Genomic DNA, 19457 nt, shown 5'->3' with positions numbered 1-19457 from the left:
CCCTGGCTGTGGGCGTGGTCACAGATGGGCAGGATGCCAGGGTTCTGGAAAAGGAGTGGAGGGGGTCCAGCACTGAAACCAGCCTTGGGGACCTCTCATTAGAGTCACTGCCTCCCCCACTTGCCCTGGAGCATATGATGGACGCCAGGGATGCGAGCCCTCCTGGCCCCCAGGGGTACAGGTGGATAAACTGAGGCCTGGAGGGGGGCAGGGTGCCAGAGGCCAGGCTACACTGGGCCTGGGAGCCGAGTGGACTTCCTGAGTGCTCATCGGTCCCTGGTGGGGACGGGAAGCCAGGGGGAGGGAGGCTCCAGGAGCCAGAGCCGCCCCGCCCCGCCCCCCAACTCCCCTGATGCTGCCACAGGACATAAGCCCGCCAGGCATCATCCCTCATTAATATCATATAACTTCCTGAGTTCCTGCTGGTCTGCCTGGGGATTGCAGAAACCGGGGCAGTGCGGGGAGCCGCAGAGCCAGGAGGCCTGAGGCCATGGGCTCCGGGGCACCTCCCCAAGCCCCTGGCGTGGCTGGAGCTGAGGCCGGAAGCTGGGGTGCTGCTGCGCATGGGGTGATAGGGAGAGGGGGAAAGGGGTGAGGCAGTTGTGGTGACCGAGGTGCTTGGGTGCAGAAAGGGGAAGTCTGCAACTACCCAGTGTCCAACCCTTGGCATCGGGAACATCCCCTCCAGGGCTCGGACGTGACACATGTGTGCACACGCGCTCCTTGTCACAGAGAGGGCTCTGGCACGGGCCACTGGCCATGGCCGGCTGCCTGGTCCATGAAGCTGGGTTTACCCCCATTGTACAGATGAGGAAGCTGAGGCACACCAGCTTCTCGTTCTCACCCAGGTCATCACGCTGCAAAGAGGTAGTGGGACGGGGACAGGAACTCACGTCAAATAAATGAGCCCCCGAGTTTGTAATCACTCCACTTAAACTGCCTCCCTCAGAAATAAGGGGCGTTTGAGAGGGGCTCTGGCCCTTCTGGGTGGGGAGGTTGCATGGGAAGCCATTGACTCTGTGGGGCCCAGGGCTGTGACCACTGTGTGGGCAGCAGGGATATGCGGGCTGAGCACACGGGCCTGGGGGTGGTGGCTAAGGTGTGTTTGGGGAGGTGTGGGAGAATTGGACATGACAATGATCTTGGAGTCCTGAATGGCTGTTTGTGGCCAAAACATTAAAATCTTATTCCTGGAAGTCAAGGTCTCCGGGGTTGGCCTGGGGCCAGGGCTTGCTGGAGGGAGAAGCAAGAGGGTGGGAGGGTACTCCCCTCTGATGCTCTTGGAAGTCCTGGGGCCTGTCCCCGGCAGACTACTGGACACCAAAGCCCTCCTCCCCAGAATCTGTTGTCCCAAGACTCGGCCGGGTCGATAGGCTTGCACCCTAGGACAAGCTCTAGGGACTGGCGTTCTTTCTCGAGCCCCACCACCTCCTTCCCCGGCCTTCTGGAAGGAGCGAATTGTATCTGGAGGAGCAGAAATCTCAGTAGTGGCTGAAAAACACTACATCGGGGAAGAATTTCCTAGTCATTTCTCAATCCCTGGGCAATGTCCTAACCCCGGGGCCTGAAGCCCAGAATAGATCCCAGAGGCCACCCCCAGACAGCCTCTTGGACTGGCCAGCTATGCCCCTCAGGTCTTGGTGTGCTCCAGGGTGTAATGACTCAGGGATCCCCATGCTGCCCGAGATGCTGGGGAGGGGCAGAGAAGGGCAGAGACCTAGGTGTGGGGAAGTGGCAGGTGGCTCAGGGAATGAGACCAGGAGAGGAAGCAGGGAGGGAAGGAGAGTGGACTGGGCTGCACTGGGCAGGAGAGTTGGAGGGAGCGGGCCAGGGAAGGGGGGAGGAAGCAGGGGGGCCCTCTGGAACAGGCAGGGGGAGAGAAGGCGGGGCAGTCAGAGGAAATGAAAAAGCTGGGGCGAGCAGGCTAGATGAGAAGGGAGGAGGGCGGAGGAGGGAAGTAAGGAGCAGCTTTCTCGAAGAGGCAGAGACTGGCAGAGCCAGCAGACCGGAGAGCAGGGCACAGAGGAAGGGACTGAGCGAGAAGGCAGAGGTGCTGTGAGAGCAGGTAGAGGGCCGCTGGGGGAGAGAGGCAGAGGCAGAAGGAGAGGCAGGGTGGTGGGCAAGTGGGGGAGAAGGACAGAACTAGGGAGAGGGAAGGACGCAGGAGAGAGGAGAGAGTCAGAAAGCCGGCCAGCCAGCCGCACACACAAGGGGAAGGGGTGGCCCATGGGGAGGGCGGTGGGCGTCTGAGCTCCTCCTCTCCCTCGCCCCGACCTGCGCCCCAGGGACCTCTCTAGTCCAGTCCGCACAGAGGCCGTGGGGCGTGGGGGGATGGCCGACTCGTGCAGGAACCTCACCTACGTGCGGGACTCGGTGGGCCCCGCCACCAGCACCCTGATGTTCGTGGCGGGCGTGGTGGGCAATGGGCTGGCCCTGGGCATCTTGGGGGCGCGGCGACGCTCACGTCCCTCGGCCTTCGCTGTGCTGGTCACTGGGCTGGCGGTCACCGACCTGCTGGGCACTTGCTTCCTGAGCCCGGCCGTGTTCGTGGCCTACGCCCGCAACAGCTCACTGCTGGGCCTGGCCCGGGGCCGGCCCGCCCTGTGCGACGCCTTCGCCTTCGCCATGACCTTCTTCGGCCTGGCCTCCATGCTCATCCTCTTCGCCATGGCCGTGGAGCGCTGTCTGGCGCTCAGCCACCCCTACGTGTACGCCCAGCTGGACGGGCCGCGCTGCGCCCGCCTGGCCCTGCCTGCCGTCTACGCCTTCTGCGGCCTCTTCTGCGCGCTGCCCCTGCTGGGCCTGGGCCAGCACCAGCAGTACTGCCCAGGCAGCTGGTGCTTCATCCGCATGCGCTCCACGGAGGCCGGCGGCCGCGCCTTCTCGCTGGCCTACGCCAGCCTCATGGCCCTGCTGGTGGCCGCCATCGTGCTGTGCAACAGCTCCGTCACACTGAGCCTCTGTCGCATGCACCGCCAGCAGACGCGCCACCAGGGCCCCCCGGTCCCCGGTCCCCGGGCGGGAGAGGACGAGGTGGACCACCTCATTCTGCTGGCCCTCATGACCGTCATCATGGCCGTGTGCTCCCTGCCCCTCACGGTAAGTCCCCCGGTGGCTGGGGTGGGGGAAGGGGGTCCGGCGGGTGGGGGGGCGGGTAGAAGAGGGAGGAGGGCAGCCCCCAGCTAGGTCTGCCAGCAGGGTAGTCTAGTTCTCAGATGGGGATACTGGGGTCCAAGAGGTCAGAGGCTTTGGGTGCGGTCAGACAGCTCCCAACTTTCTGGAGAGGTGTCTCCCCTCCTGAGCCCTTGGCTCGCCCCTTTCTTATCTGCGGCAACCCCCCCAAACACACCCCATCCTTCCCCCACTCCCTGTAATGGTCATAAGATAATGAGATCCTCCCGTCCAGGAACCGTGGTTCTGTGTCTCTGCCCTGTGCCCTGCGGTTCACAAATTCTCTCTCAGATCGTCTTCAGATGACCTTAGGTACCCCTTCCACAAGCACTTGGCAAAGAGTGGAACCAAGTTCCTGTCCCGTCATTGTTTTTACAGACGGAGGGTGACGGGGCTTGTCCACAGTCACACAGAGCCAGGTCTGGACCTCAGGCTCATCTGATTCCAGAGTCTGATCCCCCCCCCCACCCCCGCACCTCCCAGCCCCGCCCTCACCCCCTCACCTCTGCCAGGGGCTCTCTGGGCCTTGCCCTTTTTGGGCAGAGCTCCTGTCTGCCTCTCAGGAGTTGGATCAGGGGTGTCCCCTGTAATCATCCTCCCCGCCTCTCCCCTGCCCTGTACTCTGGGCCTCGGCTTCTCTTTCTGTAAAATGCCAGAGCTGGTCATCAAAACTTTGGGGGGATTACAGATGACTCACAGGCTGGAAACGTGGAAAGTCACATAGCTGTAGCCCCAGGCCTTACCCACACGACCTCCGACCTCTGGGCTGGTGGTTTCTTGGGGCTTTCTCTCCCTTTGCTCCCCAGATGCATTTCTCACTTACTTTTCGTCATATCTTATTTCCTGCCCCTGCGGCAGGGAACCCCTCCCTCATTCCTGCCAGGAAGCGCGTGGAAGGAGGGGAGTGAGGGCGGGGTGGGTGTTGGGTTGGGGGCAGAGGATTCGGGGGTGCTTCCTGACGCCCCCGCCCTGTCCCCAGATCCGAGGCTTCACGCAGGCGGTCGCCCCAGACAGCAGTGAGATGGGGGACCTCCGTGCCTTCCGATTCAACGCCTTCAACCCCATCCTGGACCCCTGGGTCTTCATCCTCTTCCGCAAGGCTGTCTTCCAGAGGCTCAGGCTGTGGTTCTGCTGCCTGGGTCCCAGGCCTACCCACGGCAACTCGCAGGCACCCCTCTCCCAGTCTGTCTCTGGGAGGAAGGACCCGAGGGCTCCCGCCACTCCCGGGGGGAAAGAGGGGATCCGGGTACCTTTGTCAGCCTGGGGCGAGGGACGGGGGGCACCCGGGCCCCAGGCGCAGCAAGCTGGCAGCACTGTGGGTACATCATCCAAAATGGGGTCCGCAGCCGGCTGCTCCCTCTGCTGACATCGGCTGCCTGTGATCTCCTGCCCTTGGCTGCTGGGAGCAGGAGCCCAACACTCAGGGCCGTGGTTGTCTGTGGATGAGCGGAAGTAAGCCCCCGGAGTCCTTGCCTGCCAGAATCTTGACCCCCCTGAATGCAGGGGGGGCAATCAGCTGCTATTTCCCTATTTCTCCTTCTCCGGGGGTGGCCCCGACAGGCTCTGGGAGAAGAGGGAGGGAGAAGGGGACTGTCTGTCCTGGAGCAAAAAAGAACACTTCTCTCAAAATAACCCCGGGCCCAGCCAGCCCAGTCTGGCCCTCGCTTGCCCATCCATCTCACTGTCTAAATATTTAGAAGGCAGGAAAGTTTCCCAGAAGCTTCTGTGCATTCAGGTCGGCTCTGGTTTGGATTCCGGCTCTGACACACACCTGTTCAGGGTGCCCGACTGTCCACCCCAAGCCCCCACGAACAGCACAGGTCCTCTCTCAAGCCGCTCTAAAAGCCAGACCCTCTCTGCCTCCTGGGACCCAGCGACTCCTGGACCAGCTCCCGGCCTCCCCTCACTCCTGATTTCCCATCAGACTTGGAAGCCCCTGCCCCCACCCTCCAAGGGGGAGGCCAGAGGAAGGAGAGACTGATGCATTGCAAGGAGCATGGCTGGACGCATACCGCAGTGGGCCGTAAGATGTGGACCGTGGGAGCTTGGGTGTGTGTGTGTGTTGGTGGGGGGATGGAGAAGCTGAAGGACAAAGGCATGGGAGTTAGGGATCCTGGGGTCCCCCGCAGGGGACACAGCCTGTCTCTGAATGAGTAGCTGTGGCTTACCTACAAAGCCTGCCCTCATCTCCTGCATTCTCAGAGCCCTCGCAAAAAGCTCATTCATTCATTCAACAGCGAGCAGCCCGACAGACCAGTCCCTGCCCCAGCCTGGACTCCGCTGGGGTGATCTCCAGCCTTCAGGCTTCTCCTGCCCTAAAGAGAGGCCCAAGATCAAGGGTGCTCAGGAGGGAGCCAACTGGCAGAAGGGAAGTGGTGTCTACGGGAAATGGGAAAGCCCTTTTCTCCCCCCAACCCCACCCAGTTCCTCTTTGAGGTTGTTCCAGGGTTGAAAGCACTTGATCTGGGGTTAAAAGGGTAAATGTGAACCTGGGGACAGGCCGGGTAGGGAGGCATGGGCCTCTGGAGAGATAACAGCACCTCAGCCCTGCTGTCATTGGAGCCCTTCCACAGACCCTGGAATCAAGGTCCAGAGAGGGTAATCGCCAGCCCTAGGTCACACAGCGAGGAGAAAGTCTCAGTGGGAAGCTGACCTTTCTGTCTCCAGAAGCCAGCTCCCTTGTTTGCTTACCAACTTTGCCTCTCGGTGCCTTGCCCTCCTTTGGTGCAGAACCGCAATCGATCAGTAATCTAGAATTCAGTTTATAGGGTGGTGCAGAGGATTAACTGATTGCCTCTGATAAGCAGCTGAGCACTGGGCCTGACTGGAACAAATACCACAAAAATGTTACAGTTACTGCAATCCTGTTGTTGCTGCTGTTGTGTGTGGCTAGGTGGACAAATGTGGGCTGAAAAAAAGCAACATTTCCTCCATGGGCATTTCCACCGCTTTGATTCAAATCACATTTCAGAAGAACAAGGGGGTGTCTGGGGGGAGTTAAAGATTGGTCAGGATAACTGGTTTATGGGGTATGGGTTTCCTTTTGGGGTAATGCAAATGTTCTGGAAACCAATAGTGCTGAGGGTTGCATAAGATTGTGAATGTACTAAATGTCTGAATTGTACACGTTCGAATAGTTTATTCTATGTCATGGGTATTTTGCCACAATAAAAAAAAAAATGTAACACTAAAAAAAAAAAAAATGAGGGTGTTTAGAAACATTTATGAGTCTTGCCAGAATGACGTATTGGTTGAATTTGGTAATGAAAAGAGTTGACCTGTTCAAAACCCAAACAGGGCAAGAAGCATCAGGTGGAGTCCTGCCTTTGTCACCAAACCTGGCCCAGCCTCAGTGGGGACCAAGCCAGAGGGCTCCCCAGGGGGTGATGGGAAAAGGATGGCGTGGGTGGAGGGGACCCAGAGCTGTATTTGGGGAGGGAGGAGCAGGATAGGGGGCCTGTCAGCCTGTCCAGGCAGGACCGCCAGGGGGCGCTCGCCTCCATGCTTGGTGCCGTCCCAGAAAGTGGGTCAATCTGTCTCTCCAGCCTCTTAGGGCTCACTAAGTGATGGCCGCGCAGGGCTGGGCATTCCATCCCACAGCATCCAAGCCCGGGGTAGGCACTATTACCATTCCCATTTTTTAAGATTCGGATTACGAGGTTAGTGAGGCTTCAGCACGGAAGCTTGTTTTCTGCTAGCTTTTTCCCTCCAGGCCTAGCATCTCAAGAATCCCTCTGCCCTCTGCAGACCACCACCGCCTCTGGCCTGGGTGTGTACACCCATCTACCAGGTCCGGGGTTTGCAAGCATTTCCTGGCCCATCTATCTGCACACAGCCCCTACGGGATGATTTGGAAACTCCTCTCCTAGCTCATGATGCTGGGGACATGGCAGTGACAGAGACAGCCCTGGCCCTGCTCTCCTGGGGCTCGGAGTCCAGAGTGGGCAGAGCTGTGAGATGGGGGTGGGGTGGGGTGCAATCTAAGGGGACATTGGGGAGGGCTTCCTGGAGGAGGCGATGGCTGAGCAGGACCCGAGGATTGGAAGAAAGTGAGCCTGGGAAAGAGAGATGTTTTGTTGTGCTCACAGTTCTGACTCTGGCCTCCTAGCCTCCTGCTCCTTCATTAACTCAACAGATTCTCTGGGATCTGCTTGGGGCCCAAGGCTGCTCTGCGCCTGCTGGGGATACAGCAGTGACTGACACTGTCTTGGCCCTCTCTCACTCACGTTCCAGTTGGATGACAACTTTGTGATCACAGAACCAAGTATTCCAAGAAGCAGGGGGGAAAAAAATAGAAATTTGTGAGCTGGGTTATGTGCCGAGGTCCTAGCCGAGGGGTTTGCCTAGTGTCTTGCAGGTGTTAGGAAGCTAAGGAGAATGTGTGCATTTATAATTCGTTTTATTCATTTCTTCCTAGAACTGGGCCTGGTCCACAGATGGGACTCAAGCACCATCTGTCTGTCTGTCTCTCTCTCACACACTCACACACACACATACACACACATTGACTGGCTGGTCCCCAGGAGTCCCAGCTCTCCGTGGCCTTCAGTAGTCACTGCCCCACCTGCTGGTCAAAGGGGGAGTGACATTTAGAAATGGTCCCAGTGGCCACTACCCTGGGGGTGGGGGAGAAGGGAGGGGACCCTGGGTGGGCACCTCCCGCTGTGTCCCTCAGCTAGTCCCCGCTGAGGACAGGTGTGAGCTGGTCCAGCAGACCTGAGAGCCGGAATTGGAAACGATTCCCACTGTCAGCCTCCTGCTCTGGGCTGGAATCAGCTCCCTCTGGGCCTGCCCTGCGTCCATTAGAAGCTCCAAGTGCCGTCTATGTGTCTTTGATTAATAAAGCATGGGAAAGAGAAGGCATGATTATTTAATAAAGCAGCCTATCCAGGAGTAAAAGTCTTTCAAAACATAGGGCCCAAGGGGGAGAACTAATGATAGGAGCCAGAGCTGCGTGGGCAGCCTGGGGCGCTTGGGATCTGAAGGATCCAGGGTTTGAGACCCAGCTTGGCTGCTGCCTGGAAGTGTGGTGTGAGAGGCATTACCTGCTCGGGGCTTCCGGTTCTTTACTGTCAGGTCTCGACACTTAATTCATGCCTCTGCTCACCTTCCGTGGCCTGCATGCCGACTGAATGGGGTAGGTCTAGGAAGTGGTTAGCACAACCCTCTCCAGTGGGTATTCTTATCTTCCTCCTTTAGGGTCATTATTCTCCATCTTGCAGACCAGTAAACTGAGGCCCAGAGAGGTGAAGTCACCGCCCCAAAGGTCATCAAGGAAGAAGTGGCAGAGAGAGACCCTGAGGGTTGGAGAGCGCGCTGACCTTGGAGTAGTCTCTTCACTCTTCTGGGCCTCAGTTTCCTCATCTGGAGTCACAGTGTCCTGGAGGCAGAGCTGAGAAGCACGCCTGCAAAGTGGGAGCCTTCAGTGAAGAATGGCCAGCGGTTGCTGTGCCCCTGTGTCCCTGTGGGCTCACTCGGTCCTCAGTGGCCCCAGGGGCAAGTGCTCCCATGTGCCCATTTTACCGACGGGCTCATCTGCCTAAGGTCATGGAGGAGGCCCCAGGACCAGAGCTCTCGTCCATACACTCCACCTCCTTCACTTAGATAGACCTAGAGATAGACAACTAGGTGGTAGGAAGAGGGGGCACAGACGCTGGGGCGCTGTTGAAACGGCCTGCCGCTCCCGACTTCCCCACCTACCGTGCTGGGCTCCAGTGATGGGCCCACGCTGGATCGATCCAGGGCTGGCCTAGGGTCTCTGCCACAAGGAAGGCCCCCAAGGTCGGGCCCTGCTGCTGGGCTTCTCCACCCTTCCAAAGCTGGGTGAAGAGTGAAAGCAAGTTTTTTTTTTTTTTTTTAATTCCACTGGATTAGGTCTCTGCTTCCCTCCAGCACCGCCGCTGCAGCTGCATGTGAATGGGTCATAGGCCAGATGGTGTCCGCGAACTGTTCACTCCTTGCACCCCTAAATGGGTGAGCACTTGGGATTTGCAGCTGGAGGTGGGGCTCCTCTATTTTGGGAAAAGCCCATAAGGATTCTGTTCTACGTCTTCCTACAGTACCACAGGACCCTGGGCCCTCTCCACATCCCCACTTGTGGCAGGGAAAGTTAAGGGGCTTTCTGTTCCAAATCCCTCTATCCCCGTGCCCTCTGGGGGGCTAAAGCTCTGTGAGCGCAGGGCCCCAGGACATGCAGGCTGCTTGACACTGACTCGCACAGTGAATGTCACCCCTTCCCTGGAGCACCCGAAGAGTCCCCCACCCAGGTCCTACCTCCGGGGTCTGCCTTCTTGCTGTTCCCTTGGATGACCCCTTCCTGCCCATCATGTGAATGCTCAGCCTTCATGTCTCAGCTCAGTGGGCTGCTCTCGTGGCCCCGAAACGGCCCCAGGCCCCCGCAGTCCTCACGAGGCACTCATTCATGTGACTGACACGCGGGCCGGGGCTGGCCTCCGCGCTCCTGTGGCCCACCCCCGACCCAAAACTGATGGGCTGCACTGCCAGGCCAGCTCCTCCCTTCAGGGACCACGAGATCCGGCTGGGATCACAAGCCCAGCCCAGAGGTCCCCCTCTGCTGCCGTGACCAGGATGAGGCTCTGGAGTGAGCTGTGTGCAGGAAAGGCCCTTCCAGGGCAGGGGTGCAGGGCCCACGCAGGGAGTAGGCCCAGAAACAGAGGCAAGCTGGGAAGAGCCACGTCAGGTAGTCACTGTATTTTATTGGAAAACATTGATATATATTTTTCTTCACAGCTTGAACTGAACACAATATTGCCCGGTTTAAAAAAAAAAAAAAAAAGAAAAAAAGAAAGAAAGAAAGAAAGAAAGAAAACCCAAACCAAAACACTCCGAAAACGTCCACAGCCTCACGCCTACCTGCCCTTCCCCTCAGCTCTTGGCTGAGTCTCCCACGACGCCCCGTCCCTCCCCTCCCCTCCCCAGGAGGCTGGGTGCCAGAGGGTGGATGAGGAGGTTCTCAAAGCTGGGCAGGTCCCAGGAGAAGCCACTTGAACAACCTGGGTGGGGGTGGGGGGTGGGGCAAGATGAAATGAAAAGAAAAAAGGAAAAGAAGAATCCAGACGACCGAACTGCCCACATTGACTTACTTGTCCCAGAGGCGAAAATCAGAAGCAAGGTCACGGATCATGCTGGGGCAGTGTGGGGGGCAGGCGGGGGTGGGGGGAGGGGAGAGAGGGCACGGAGACCAGCACAGGTGTTACAGAGCCAACCGAGTCACCGCAAAGAAGCGGGAGGGGCCGGCTAACCAGGCCGCGGAGCTGCCCTCGGCCGCCACCAGGCCCGGGCCAGCTGGCCCTTAAGACTGTCTTATTGCAGGGGTGTTCTCTCCGGAGCGTGGCGGGCTCATTTTCCCTCTCTCCACCCTCCAACTAGCCCGGCACGGTTTTCAACAGGACCAGTTTTAGGGGGAATAAAGAAGAAAACCAAAGGAGAACCTGTACAGGACAAAGCAACATCCCTGGCTCCGCGGCAACAAGGGGCCTTTGGCGCCGGGTGGGGGAGGGTGGGGGGGTTGCACGGAGCAGCGCGGGTGGCATGGGACATTAGCACCAGGTATTTACAGAACAGCTTGAGATCGCTTTAGGAACACGGGCACGTACAATTCGCAGAGCGGCCATCTCAGCAGCCCCCACCCAGCCCACCCCCAGGAATTTGATCAGATGGTCTCACATCAGCCAGTGGGACCTGAGCGGCGTCCACTCTATCCGTCCCCTTCCAGGAGTCGGCCCCCTCCAGCGGGAAAAAGAATGCCAGCTTCCAAAACTCCCTCGTCCCCATCCTGGACCATATCCAGTCCACACCGCGACTCGAGGCCCCCCCCCCCCAGCCCTTCTGGAATGCCTCTCTCGGCACCTCTGCCCGAAAGGCTGCTGGGATGTGCACAGGGAATCATAGGGCCGGTCGCATGCAACAGCGGAAGGCATGCTCTCCTGCCTGGGTGAGGCCTCATCCCCTCCCCAGCAGGGCCGGGGACAGGGCCGGCAGCCACCCCAGCACCCAAAGTCAGAGGACACATGAAAGGAAACAAACCAAAAGAGAGGAGAGCCACCCGGGCTGGAGGAGGAGGGCAGAGACTCCCCTCGGGGGAAGAGGGCTGCGTCCAGGAGTGCTTCAGGCCTCGGAAGATGAGAACGGAAAGGGGGGAGGGCGAGAGGAAGAGATGAGGGGCCTGGGAGGAGACTCAAGAAGGGAGAAAGAGCAGTCATGCAGCTTGGGACAAATCTTTTGTTGCTTTATCAGATTCTCAGTCAATCAACTGGTGTTTGCTAGAACCGGGGAACGCAGGGGAGTGTTGAAGAGAGCGCGCGCGCGAGAAGAGAGAGAGCACGAGAACGGGCATCACCAGCTGCCCAGGGGCCTTCACTTGGCAGTCATCATCTGTACAAACTCTGTGAAGCGAAACAGAAGGAGCGGGTCAGAGCGGGCAAGCGGGCCAGGCCAGCGGCCCTCCCAGACACAAGGGACCGGGGACTCATTTCTGATGTCGTGACGCGGACTTGCTCTGGAGACGCCCCCCCCCCCCCCCCCCCCCGGCTCCCAGCAGCCACTTACCTTCATAATTGACCTGGCCGTCCCCATCGATGTCGGCCTCTCTGATCATCTCGTCCACCTCCTCGTCGGTCAGCTTCTCACCCAGGTTCGTCATCACGTGACGCAGCTCGGCAGCACTGATGTAGCCGTTGCCATCCTGGGCGTGGGGACAGGGCAAGGCTCTGAGCCGGCCAAGGACTGTCAGTCACCCCCACCAGGCAGGGGAAGGGGTGAGGTCGCAGGGCAAGCAGGCAGCGGAGCCGGCACTGGGACCCAGGCCTCGGGGAAGTGGCGTCCCGGGGCCTCACCCAGTCTGTCCCTCTGCCGGAGCCCTAGAGCTACTGTGGGAGACGAGGGCCTACCTTGTCAAAGACACGGAACGCCTCTCGGATCTCCTCCTCGCTGTCTGTGTCCTTCATCTTTCTGGCCATCATGGTCAGGAACTCCGGGAAGTCAATGGTCCCATTCCCTGGAAGGTAGGCAGGGGAGTCAGGAATGTTCTTGGCCCGGACCCTGGGAGACTGCCCCAGAGCACTGGCAGAGGGGACGCAGGCTCATCCGTCGCCCCAAGGGAGGCTCCCAATGGTCCTGAGATGCGACCGAAAAGGGGGCCACCCCCCACCCCATGGGGCTCACCGTCCGCGTCCACCTCGTTGATCATGTCCTGTAGCTCCGCCTCAGTGGGGTTCTGTCCCAGGGATCTCATCACCGTCCCCAACTCCTTGGTGGTGATAGTCCCGTCTCCATCCTTGTCAAAGAGGGAGAAGGCCTCCTTGAACTCTGGGGTAAGAGACGGAAGGAATCGGAGGTCAAGGACCACGGTGAAAGCCTCAGTGAAAGACGGCCCCAGGAGTCCTCCCAGAAGCAGCCAGGAGCCTGCCAGTCCAGGCCCCTCGCTTTGGTGCTCGGGGCAGACCCCTTCCTTTCTTTGTTCAACATTTATTAAGCATCTACTTTGGCCAAGCTAGCTCAGTGGGGACCAAGGGGAAAGAGGCTGACAGGGGTCTGCAGAGAAGTCTACATTTCTTTCTGGTCCCTGGCTTCAGCCTCTCCCTCCAATGATGAAATGGACTGCTGTCATGGAGTGGACACGAGCGGAGAGAACTCTCCACGGGAAGTACGCCGGCCAAGGTCAGCTGGCTGGGAGGGGCAGGGGAAGCTGCAGAATGCCTTGAGCGGTCCTCCCAGGCCAGTTCCCTGCACCTAGCGGCGGTGTGTGGCTGTGTGCGGTGGCGTCGGGGGTGGGTGCGCGGCGGCACCGTGGCGCGGCGGGTGGAGGGATGAAGCAGAGGGGATGGCTGCCAAGCTGGGATGAAGAGCGAGTGGCGCTGAGTGGGAAGGCCACAGCTGGGGACGCATCAGGCGCGGGGAGAGGAGCACGTGGCTGCTGCCCTCCCACTGGGCCCATTTTGGCACCGGGTGCTCCCTACCCCCAAACCCTGGGAGAACAGATGCCTGGCAGCCTATTCCCAGAGAGTGTGGGCTGGGGTGAGGTGGTGGACAGTTTGCTAATGGGGACAGGGTGGGGAGTGTAGTCTGTGTTTGTGTCACGTAAGGGCAGAGCCCAGGCGTGGGTGGCAGGTGCTGCGGGAGACGCACGCACAGCCCAGAAGCTCTGTTCCCCAGCCTTTGGGCCACAGGGATAGGAGTCTCCTTGGGGATGCCGGCACCTCTCTGTACTGAGGCCTTGGGCCTCTTGTGGAGGGCAGGACCCGGAGCTCATGATCACTCCACAACCAGGCGGTACTCCAGCTTTCCTCCATGGGTCTCCATGGCCAGAGTTTAGAAGAAGAAGGTGTGACTACATGCTGGGGGCGGGGGCAGGAGGAACAGAGAGAAGGCGAGTCCAGTCCGGCCTCCTCCCGCCTTGGCGGTGTACTCGGCACTTAGCCTGCAGCCTGTTGGACCTGACAGCAAAGCTGGGGCTGGATAGCTGCTGGGGCCCAGGGCCCATTCTGTGAATCCTTCCGCCTGTCTGCTCTGCACTGGCGGGGAGAATCCAAGAGCTGGCTTTTGTCCTAAGCAGCTCATGGTCTTGGGAGAGGGAGACCCAGAAGCCCACCGAGTGACACAATAGCTCCTGTAGCAGTGACCCTTCTGGGGTGTAGCCATGTGGCTACAAAAATGAATTAGATGGGATTCCAGGATTTCTGACAGCTTCCTGGGGGATATACGGCCCTTCCTTTATTCACCTACGTGGCCAACAAAAATATACGGAGCTCCTACTATATTCTAGGCACTGAAGGTACAGCAAGGACCAACAGAAACAGCCCCCAACGCGAGGAGCTACGTCTAATGACAGGAGATACAGCAGGTGAAGACACGAAATACTTTCAGCAGTGAGAAGGGCCACAATGGCAATACACAGGGCGACGGGCCGGAGGGTAAAGGAAGGCTGTCCGTCCCGGCCGGGCAGGGAAGAAAGGCCTCTCCGAGGTGACATCGGAGCAGAGACCCAGAGAATGCAAAGGAGCTGCTCAGGCCAGGAGCTGGCGGAGAGTCCTCTCTGGCCGAGGAAAGTGACTCGAGACGTGTGAAGAGGACTGCGAAGCATAGACAAGTGCAGAGAGGGCAGTGACAAGCCATCCAGAGGATGGGACAGGAGCTTCGCAGCCCCCCGGGAGGCTCAACTTCGGAGCCCAGTGGCGGGAGCTGGGACTGAGAGCTGGGTTTACCCTGCAGCCACCAAGCAGTAAGAGGCCCCCAGTGGCCAGCAGCCAGGAGAAGACACAGCTCTGACATCTGGTGCGTGCCCGGCTCAGGGCCACAGGGGTCTGTCTGGTGTTCCTGGGGGGCAGTGTGCTGCTACACACGGTCCCCAGCGTTCTAAGCACAGGACCCAGCACGGGGGCAGGGACCACACGAGTTCAGCTGTCAGCTGCTCCCGCCGGGGTGAGAGCTGGCTGGGGATGCACAGGCCTTCCTGGGGCAGGGCAGGGAGGAAGAGAGTAGGCAAGCTCACCTGCGATCTGCTCCTCGGTCAGCTGGTCAGCCTGGAAAAGCGAGGAGGAGACAGTCAGTCCCGGGGCTCACCCGCGGTGGTCCCCACGTCCTGGACGGCTCAGTCCAGCGGCCCCCTGGTGAGGCCGGCTCCACAGGCCATCCCCTACCCCTGGGCTAAGGAGCTGCACGCCAGGGTCCAGGGCTGCAGGAAGGCCAGGTTCTGGGAGGAAGTGTGGGGATTCAGGACTCTGGGAACTAGAGTGGACTGGAAACCCAGGCCTGCCTGCCACGGGGCCCAGTTAAGTTGCCCAGATCCAAGGCCTTCCAATCTTGACCCAGCGCTTGGGAGCCAAGATGGGTGGGGAGACGTCCTGCTCCCGCCCAGCCCAGCCCAGCCAGCACAGCGGGTTCCTGTATCTGCTTAGCTGCTGCACTGCTGCCACCGAGAGCCCCAGGGGCTGAGTGAAGGGAGCACTTGCCCTGGAGGCCTAATCAGGCATTTCTAGAAGGCTCCAAACTGAAGCAGGCCAGTCCTTGGGTAGGACAGAGGGAAGATGTCTGGGGCTCTCGCCTAGTTTCTGTGTCACCTATTTGGATGCAGCTGGCAGGAATTCTCCTAACTGGTCGCTCTGAATCACTCCGGGTACTCTGGTCGGGCCACAGGCAGCCGCCCCACTTCCCTGTGCACAGGGCAGGCGCAGGGCACCGTTCTGTTCTGTTCTGTTCCTTTGGGGCCGGAAGGGCCAAGGCCAGGGAGGGGCTGTGGGACCCAAGTCAGCTTCCCTGGGCTTTGCTGCAGCTTTTAACCCTTTCCAGTCCTGTCCACTCTGGGGACTGGCCAGGTGGGGGCAGGGAGCCCTTGTTGCATGCTGGGTTTGGGGGTGGGGCAGGGGAGAGGCAGAGACCAGCTTTTTCTGCACTGGTGTCCTGCAGAGGAGCTGGGCAGGCGGCTGAGCCCCAACATTTAGCTTGAGGCAGCAAACACATGAATTTTCCTTGGTTTTTGCCAATGTTGCCAAGAGGGCACCACCCTGCCTGGTGCCCAGATGACCGCCCCCTCCTTTACTTCCTTTTACAATTGGGAAAGGGGCTCCGCGTCTCCGTCTCCAGCCTGGAAGCTGAGAGCCCTCAAAACCAGAGCAAAGAGCAAACCATCTGCACCACGGTTCCAGAGCTTCCCTGGCAAGCTAGCGGTGACCCGCCCACCCCCACCCCGTCCCAAATAGAAGAACTGGTCACATCAGAACTGGTCTAAAATGTCCTTTAGGTTTGTTTTTGTTGTTGTTGTTGTTGTTGTTTTTTAAATCAAAGGGGGAAGGAACTTGAGGCCAAGCCCCAAAAAGGCAGAAGGGGAGGGGAAATCAAAGTGATGATGACAGAGGAGAGATGGCTAAGGGAGGAGGGAAGAAGGAAGGTAGAGAAGGAAAAACACGCACATTCTGGAAAAGTCCAAAGACTAAAGGGAAGGTTAGGAAGCCAAACGGAGACCCTTTTGCATTGCCTCCAAAGGAGACGTGGGGCTGCTGGGCTCTAGATGCCCAGCCAGCAGCCCCGGCCCACAAGCCCCCTGCTTGGGCCACTGCCCTTGGCTCCCACGGGCAGAGAAGCCTGGTCCTGACACCTGAGGAAGCTGCTCAGGGAACGTGAGAAGATAGGATGGGCTTCTGGTTACCAAGGCCAGGCAATGCCAGGGGAGAGGGAAGAGAAAGAACCGAGGGCAGAGAACAGTCTGGGGAGGAGGGCAGCCATTCCATCTGCTCCTGGTTCTCTCTGCCTGGCCCAGAATGGAAGGAGCCAGCCCATGCCGGGAGCTTTCCCACCCCACCCGCCCTGCTCTGCAAGAACCCCAATTGTTCCCCCACTTTGGGCAGCCCTGTCAGGGGCTGGGACACATGGCTCCGCATAACCAGGAGTGGCTCTGAAGGGCTGGGGCTGCCACCCGTGGCTGGAAGGCAAAGATGATCCACACCAGGTCCGGGGCTGCGGCAAATAGGCGTGGCTCTGCTTCTGGAGCCCGTCAGACACTCTCCTGCCTATTAGAAGACCCTCTCCCCGGCCCCTGCGACGTGAAGGAAAGGTCCCAGCTCCCAGCTATGGATCTCAAAGCAGGGCTGCTGCCCACAGCACGGATCACCCAAGAAACTCTTATCGCGGGGACCCCTTCTCAGGATTTCTTCCCTTTCACAATCTGAGAATTTTATGCTTCCAAAAAATTGTCTCCAAAACAACCCAGCTGGTCTCCTGCTTCCTTATTCCTCATCTTCGGCTCCAGTAAGGGGCCGGACAAGAGAAAAAAAAAAAAAAAACCCTGGGGTGGGGGAGGGAAGAGGTATTATTTCTCTGCCGTGACCCAGCCCCCAGCCAATGCCAGAGAGCAGTGTTAGATGAGAGCAGAAACCAAGGCCAGGGCCCCTCACCCGGGCCAAGGAGAGCCACAGCGCTCAGGCCAAAGTCCAAGGCTGGTGACCAGGGCTCGTCCCACCCACACCTTGCCGATTACAAGTAGGAAGAGAAACTAGCTGGGGCCGAAGCTCAGGTCCTATTTGGGACGCCATGGGTGGGGGGCTCCTGGCACCGGCCAAGAAGGCCTTGAGGGCCCCTAGAGCAAGGTTCTGCTGGGGGAAAATAGGGTAGCGGCAAGAGGAGCCACTAGGTCTGTGTCAGCAAGTCTGAGATCTGATACACAGCAGCGGCTGCTTGCTCTCCCCGGCCTTGCCAGGGAGGAGGGCTGCGCGCGGTTCCGAAGCTGAGCCTGGGGGGGCTGTGGGTGCTGTGGGTGGCAGGGAGCAGGAAAGAACCAGTCTGCTGGTTTTCTCTCAAAGCTCCAGCTGTGTGAATGAACAGAGGCGCTCAGTGAGGGCCCCGGACGGAACAAGTAGCCCTCGGGCAGAAGAAGGGGTCCCTCTGGAGGTCCTCTCTGTTCCAGCTCTGCAGCCCCCACCCCGAGGCCACGGGAACAGGCGTCCGATTGTCACCGACGCCACACTGTACTGCACTGTCATTTGGCACAAGTGAGGAGACGTGCAGAACAGTGCCTGGAGCTGGAGACCACAAGAAAACCAGCACTCCTGTGTGGAAAAAGCAGCTCTCTCGGTCTGAAAGGGGCAGCGAGGGGGTGAGATTCGAGGCTTAAAAGGCTGGCTCATTTGATGCATCCCAAACTTTGGTCCCCCACCCCCCCATTTCATGCTGCTTCAGTGCGCAATAGGGGCCTGAACAACTCCGCCCACCTGCTCCCACAGCCAGGGCACCTCCTGCCCAGCCCCATCCTTCCTGGGGAAGGGGGACCATACAGCCACTCCCTGCAGCCTCTGCAGCCCACTCCCCATTTAGACTGAACAGTCTTTGTCCCGGTCTTTCCCTGGAGACTTCCAGGGAGCAGCCCACATCCACCTCCAAATCTAGGCCCACCTTGGCTGCCATTCATTTTCTCCTCCGACAGCCCCCCACCCCGCCCCCGCCCTTCTTCCACCTCACCTCCCACAACCCAAGCCAGGCTCCTCTTCTACCCCCACCTTCTCAGGGACCCAATGCAACACTCCGCCCCAGCCCCCTCCCATGAAAACCAACCTCCCTAGTTCAACAGCCTCAACCCACTAGTAACCTCAGAACCTTTTCTGGCCGCCCCCCAAACCAACCACGAGGTCTCCTGCTCCCCCACCACTGGCAAGCACCAGTCTCACCATTCCCTCTTAACCACCTCCCCGACCCCAATCCTCTTCAGTCCCCTGCAGGCTCCCAGAGCATCTTCCAACCTCCACTGCTACCCACCCCAGGCTCTTCCTGCCCTAAGCTTGCACCTCCTCCCTCTGCAATGCTGGTCTTCCCAGACACCCCCTCTTCCCCTCCGGGGTCTGATCTGCAGAAGTCGCCCCCATCCCTGCGACTCTCCCCACCCAGGTCCAGCTACACACGGCCCCCTCTCGGGAGCTCGCCGGCAGCCTGGCCTTCCTCTGATCTCCCTTCCCCGCATCCTTTGAGGACCCAAAGTCTTCATTAGGGCCCGAATAGCCCCTTCCCCGGCCAATGCTTCTTATCTCGCCCTCCAAGGGGTCCAAACACCCCACCTCAGAGATCCAACGCCCCACCCTGGTCCAAAAGTCCTTTCTGGTGTCCAAACCCCCTCTGAGGGTCCAGAGGCCCCATTCTGGGTTCAGATGCCCCCTTTGAGAATTCGGGTGCCCATTTGGGGGTCTAAATACCCCACCTGGTATTAAAAGTCGCTTTTGAAGCTCCTAACGCTCTTCCGGGATCCAAACGTCCCGCTCTGGGTTCGAAGGCCCCCAACAGAGGGGCCGAGAAGGGTCCAGGGGCGCTCGCCGGGGCCCCGACACCCCCTATACCGGGTCCACTCGCCCCTTCAGGAGTCCTGCCCCGCCGTGCCCGCCTAAGAGCCCCCCGCCTGGGCGGACCCCAGCCTCACTCACCATGGCGAGGCCGGGGTGTCCGGAGCGCGGGGATCAAGGTTCCTCCGGCGGCGGCAGCAGCTGCAGCAGCTCGAGCTCCGCCGCGCGTCCGCGCCTCCACACTCACTGCCCGCAGCGCGCGCCGCCGCCGCCGCCTCCCGCCCCAACGGTCCTTCAACGGCCGCCGCGCGCGCGCCCCGCCTCGCCCGGCCCCGCCCCGCCCTGCCCGCGCGCCGCCGCACTGCGGCTCCCGCGGATCCCTCCGCGCCACACACCGCACCGACGGACCTGCGGATCTCGCGCCCGCCCCACACAGAGCCGGGCTTTGCCTGCGGTCGCGCGCGCGCGCGCGCGCGCGGACCCGCCGCGGGACTACTTTTCGTCGCCGCG

General features: G+C 60.0%; 2 protein-coding genes across 2 annotated transcripts; one reads left to right on the top strand and one right to left on the bottom strand.

The window, feature by feature from the left end:
- The first annotated feature begins 1911 nt into the window (after window positions 1-1911).
- PTGIR (prostaglandin I2 receptor) lies at window positions 1912-6076 on the top strand. The gene is made up of 2 exons (XM_032324221.1): window positions 1912-3099; window positions 4151-6076. The coding sequence occupies exons 1-2, from the start codon at window positions 2332-2334 to the stop codon at window positions 4535-4537; spliced, it is 1155 nt and encodes a 384-aa protein (XP_032180112.1). The 5' UTR covers window positions 1912-2331; the 3' UTR covers window positions 4538-6076.
- Window positions 6077-9867: 3791 nt separating this feature from the next.
- On the bottom strand, window positions 9868-19255 carry CALM3 (calmodulin 3). Its single transcript, XM_032324222.1, has 6 exons — window positions 19089-19255; window positions 14681-14711; window positions 12355-12498; window positions 12081-12187; window positions 11740-11875; window positions 9868-11576 (listed from the first exon to the last, which is right to left on the bottom strand). Exons 1-6 carry the CDS (start codon window positions 19089-19091, stop codon window positions 11548-11550), a joined length of 450 nt encoding a protein of 149 aa, XP_032180113.1. The 5' UTR covers window positions 19092-19255; the 3' UTR covers window positions 9868-11547.
- Between the last annotated feature and the right edge of the window lie 202 nt (window positions 19256-19457).

Source organism: Mustela erminea, chromosome 19 (genome assembly GCF_009829155.1).
Source record: "Mustela erminea isolate mMusErm1 chromosome 19, mMusErm1.Pri, whole genome shotgun sequence".
Taxonomy (NCBI): Eukaryota; Metazoa; Chordata; class Mammalia; order Carnivora; family Mustelidae; genus Mustela; species Mustela erminea.
Note: the sequence above shows the minus strand (reverse complement) of the source record. Positions and strands in the feature narration are given on the sequence as shown.

Bases quoted from the DNA above. Each gene is read 5' to 3' on its own strand.
- PTGIR (XM_032324221.1), top strand. From the start codon at position 2,332: ATGGCCGACTCGTGCAGGAACCTCACCTACGTGCGGGACTCGGTGGGC. The intron at 3,100-4,150 runs GTAAGTCCCCCG...CCCTGTCCCCAG, and splicing joins TGTGCTCCCTGCCCCTCACG to ATCCGAGGCTTCACGCAGGC.
- CALM3 (XM_032324222.1), bottom strand. The intron at 12,499-14,680 runs GTGAGCTTGCCT...CTCTTACCCCAG, and splicing joins GACCGAGGAGCAGATCGCAG to AGTTCAAGGAGGCCTTCTCC. The intron at 11,876-12,080 runs GTAGGCCCTCGT...CCCCACGCCCAG, and splicing joins CGTTCCGTGTCTTTGACAAG to GATGGCAACGGCTACATCAG.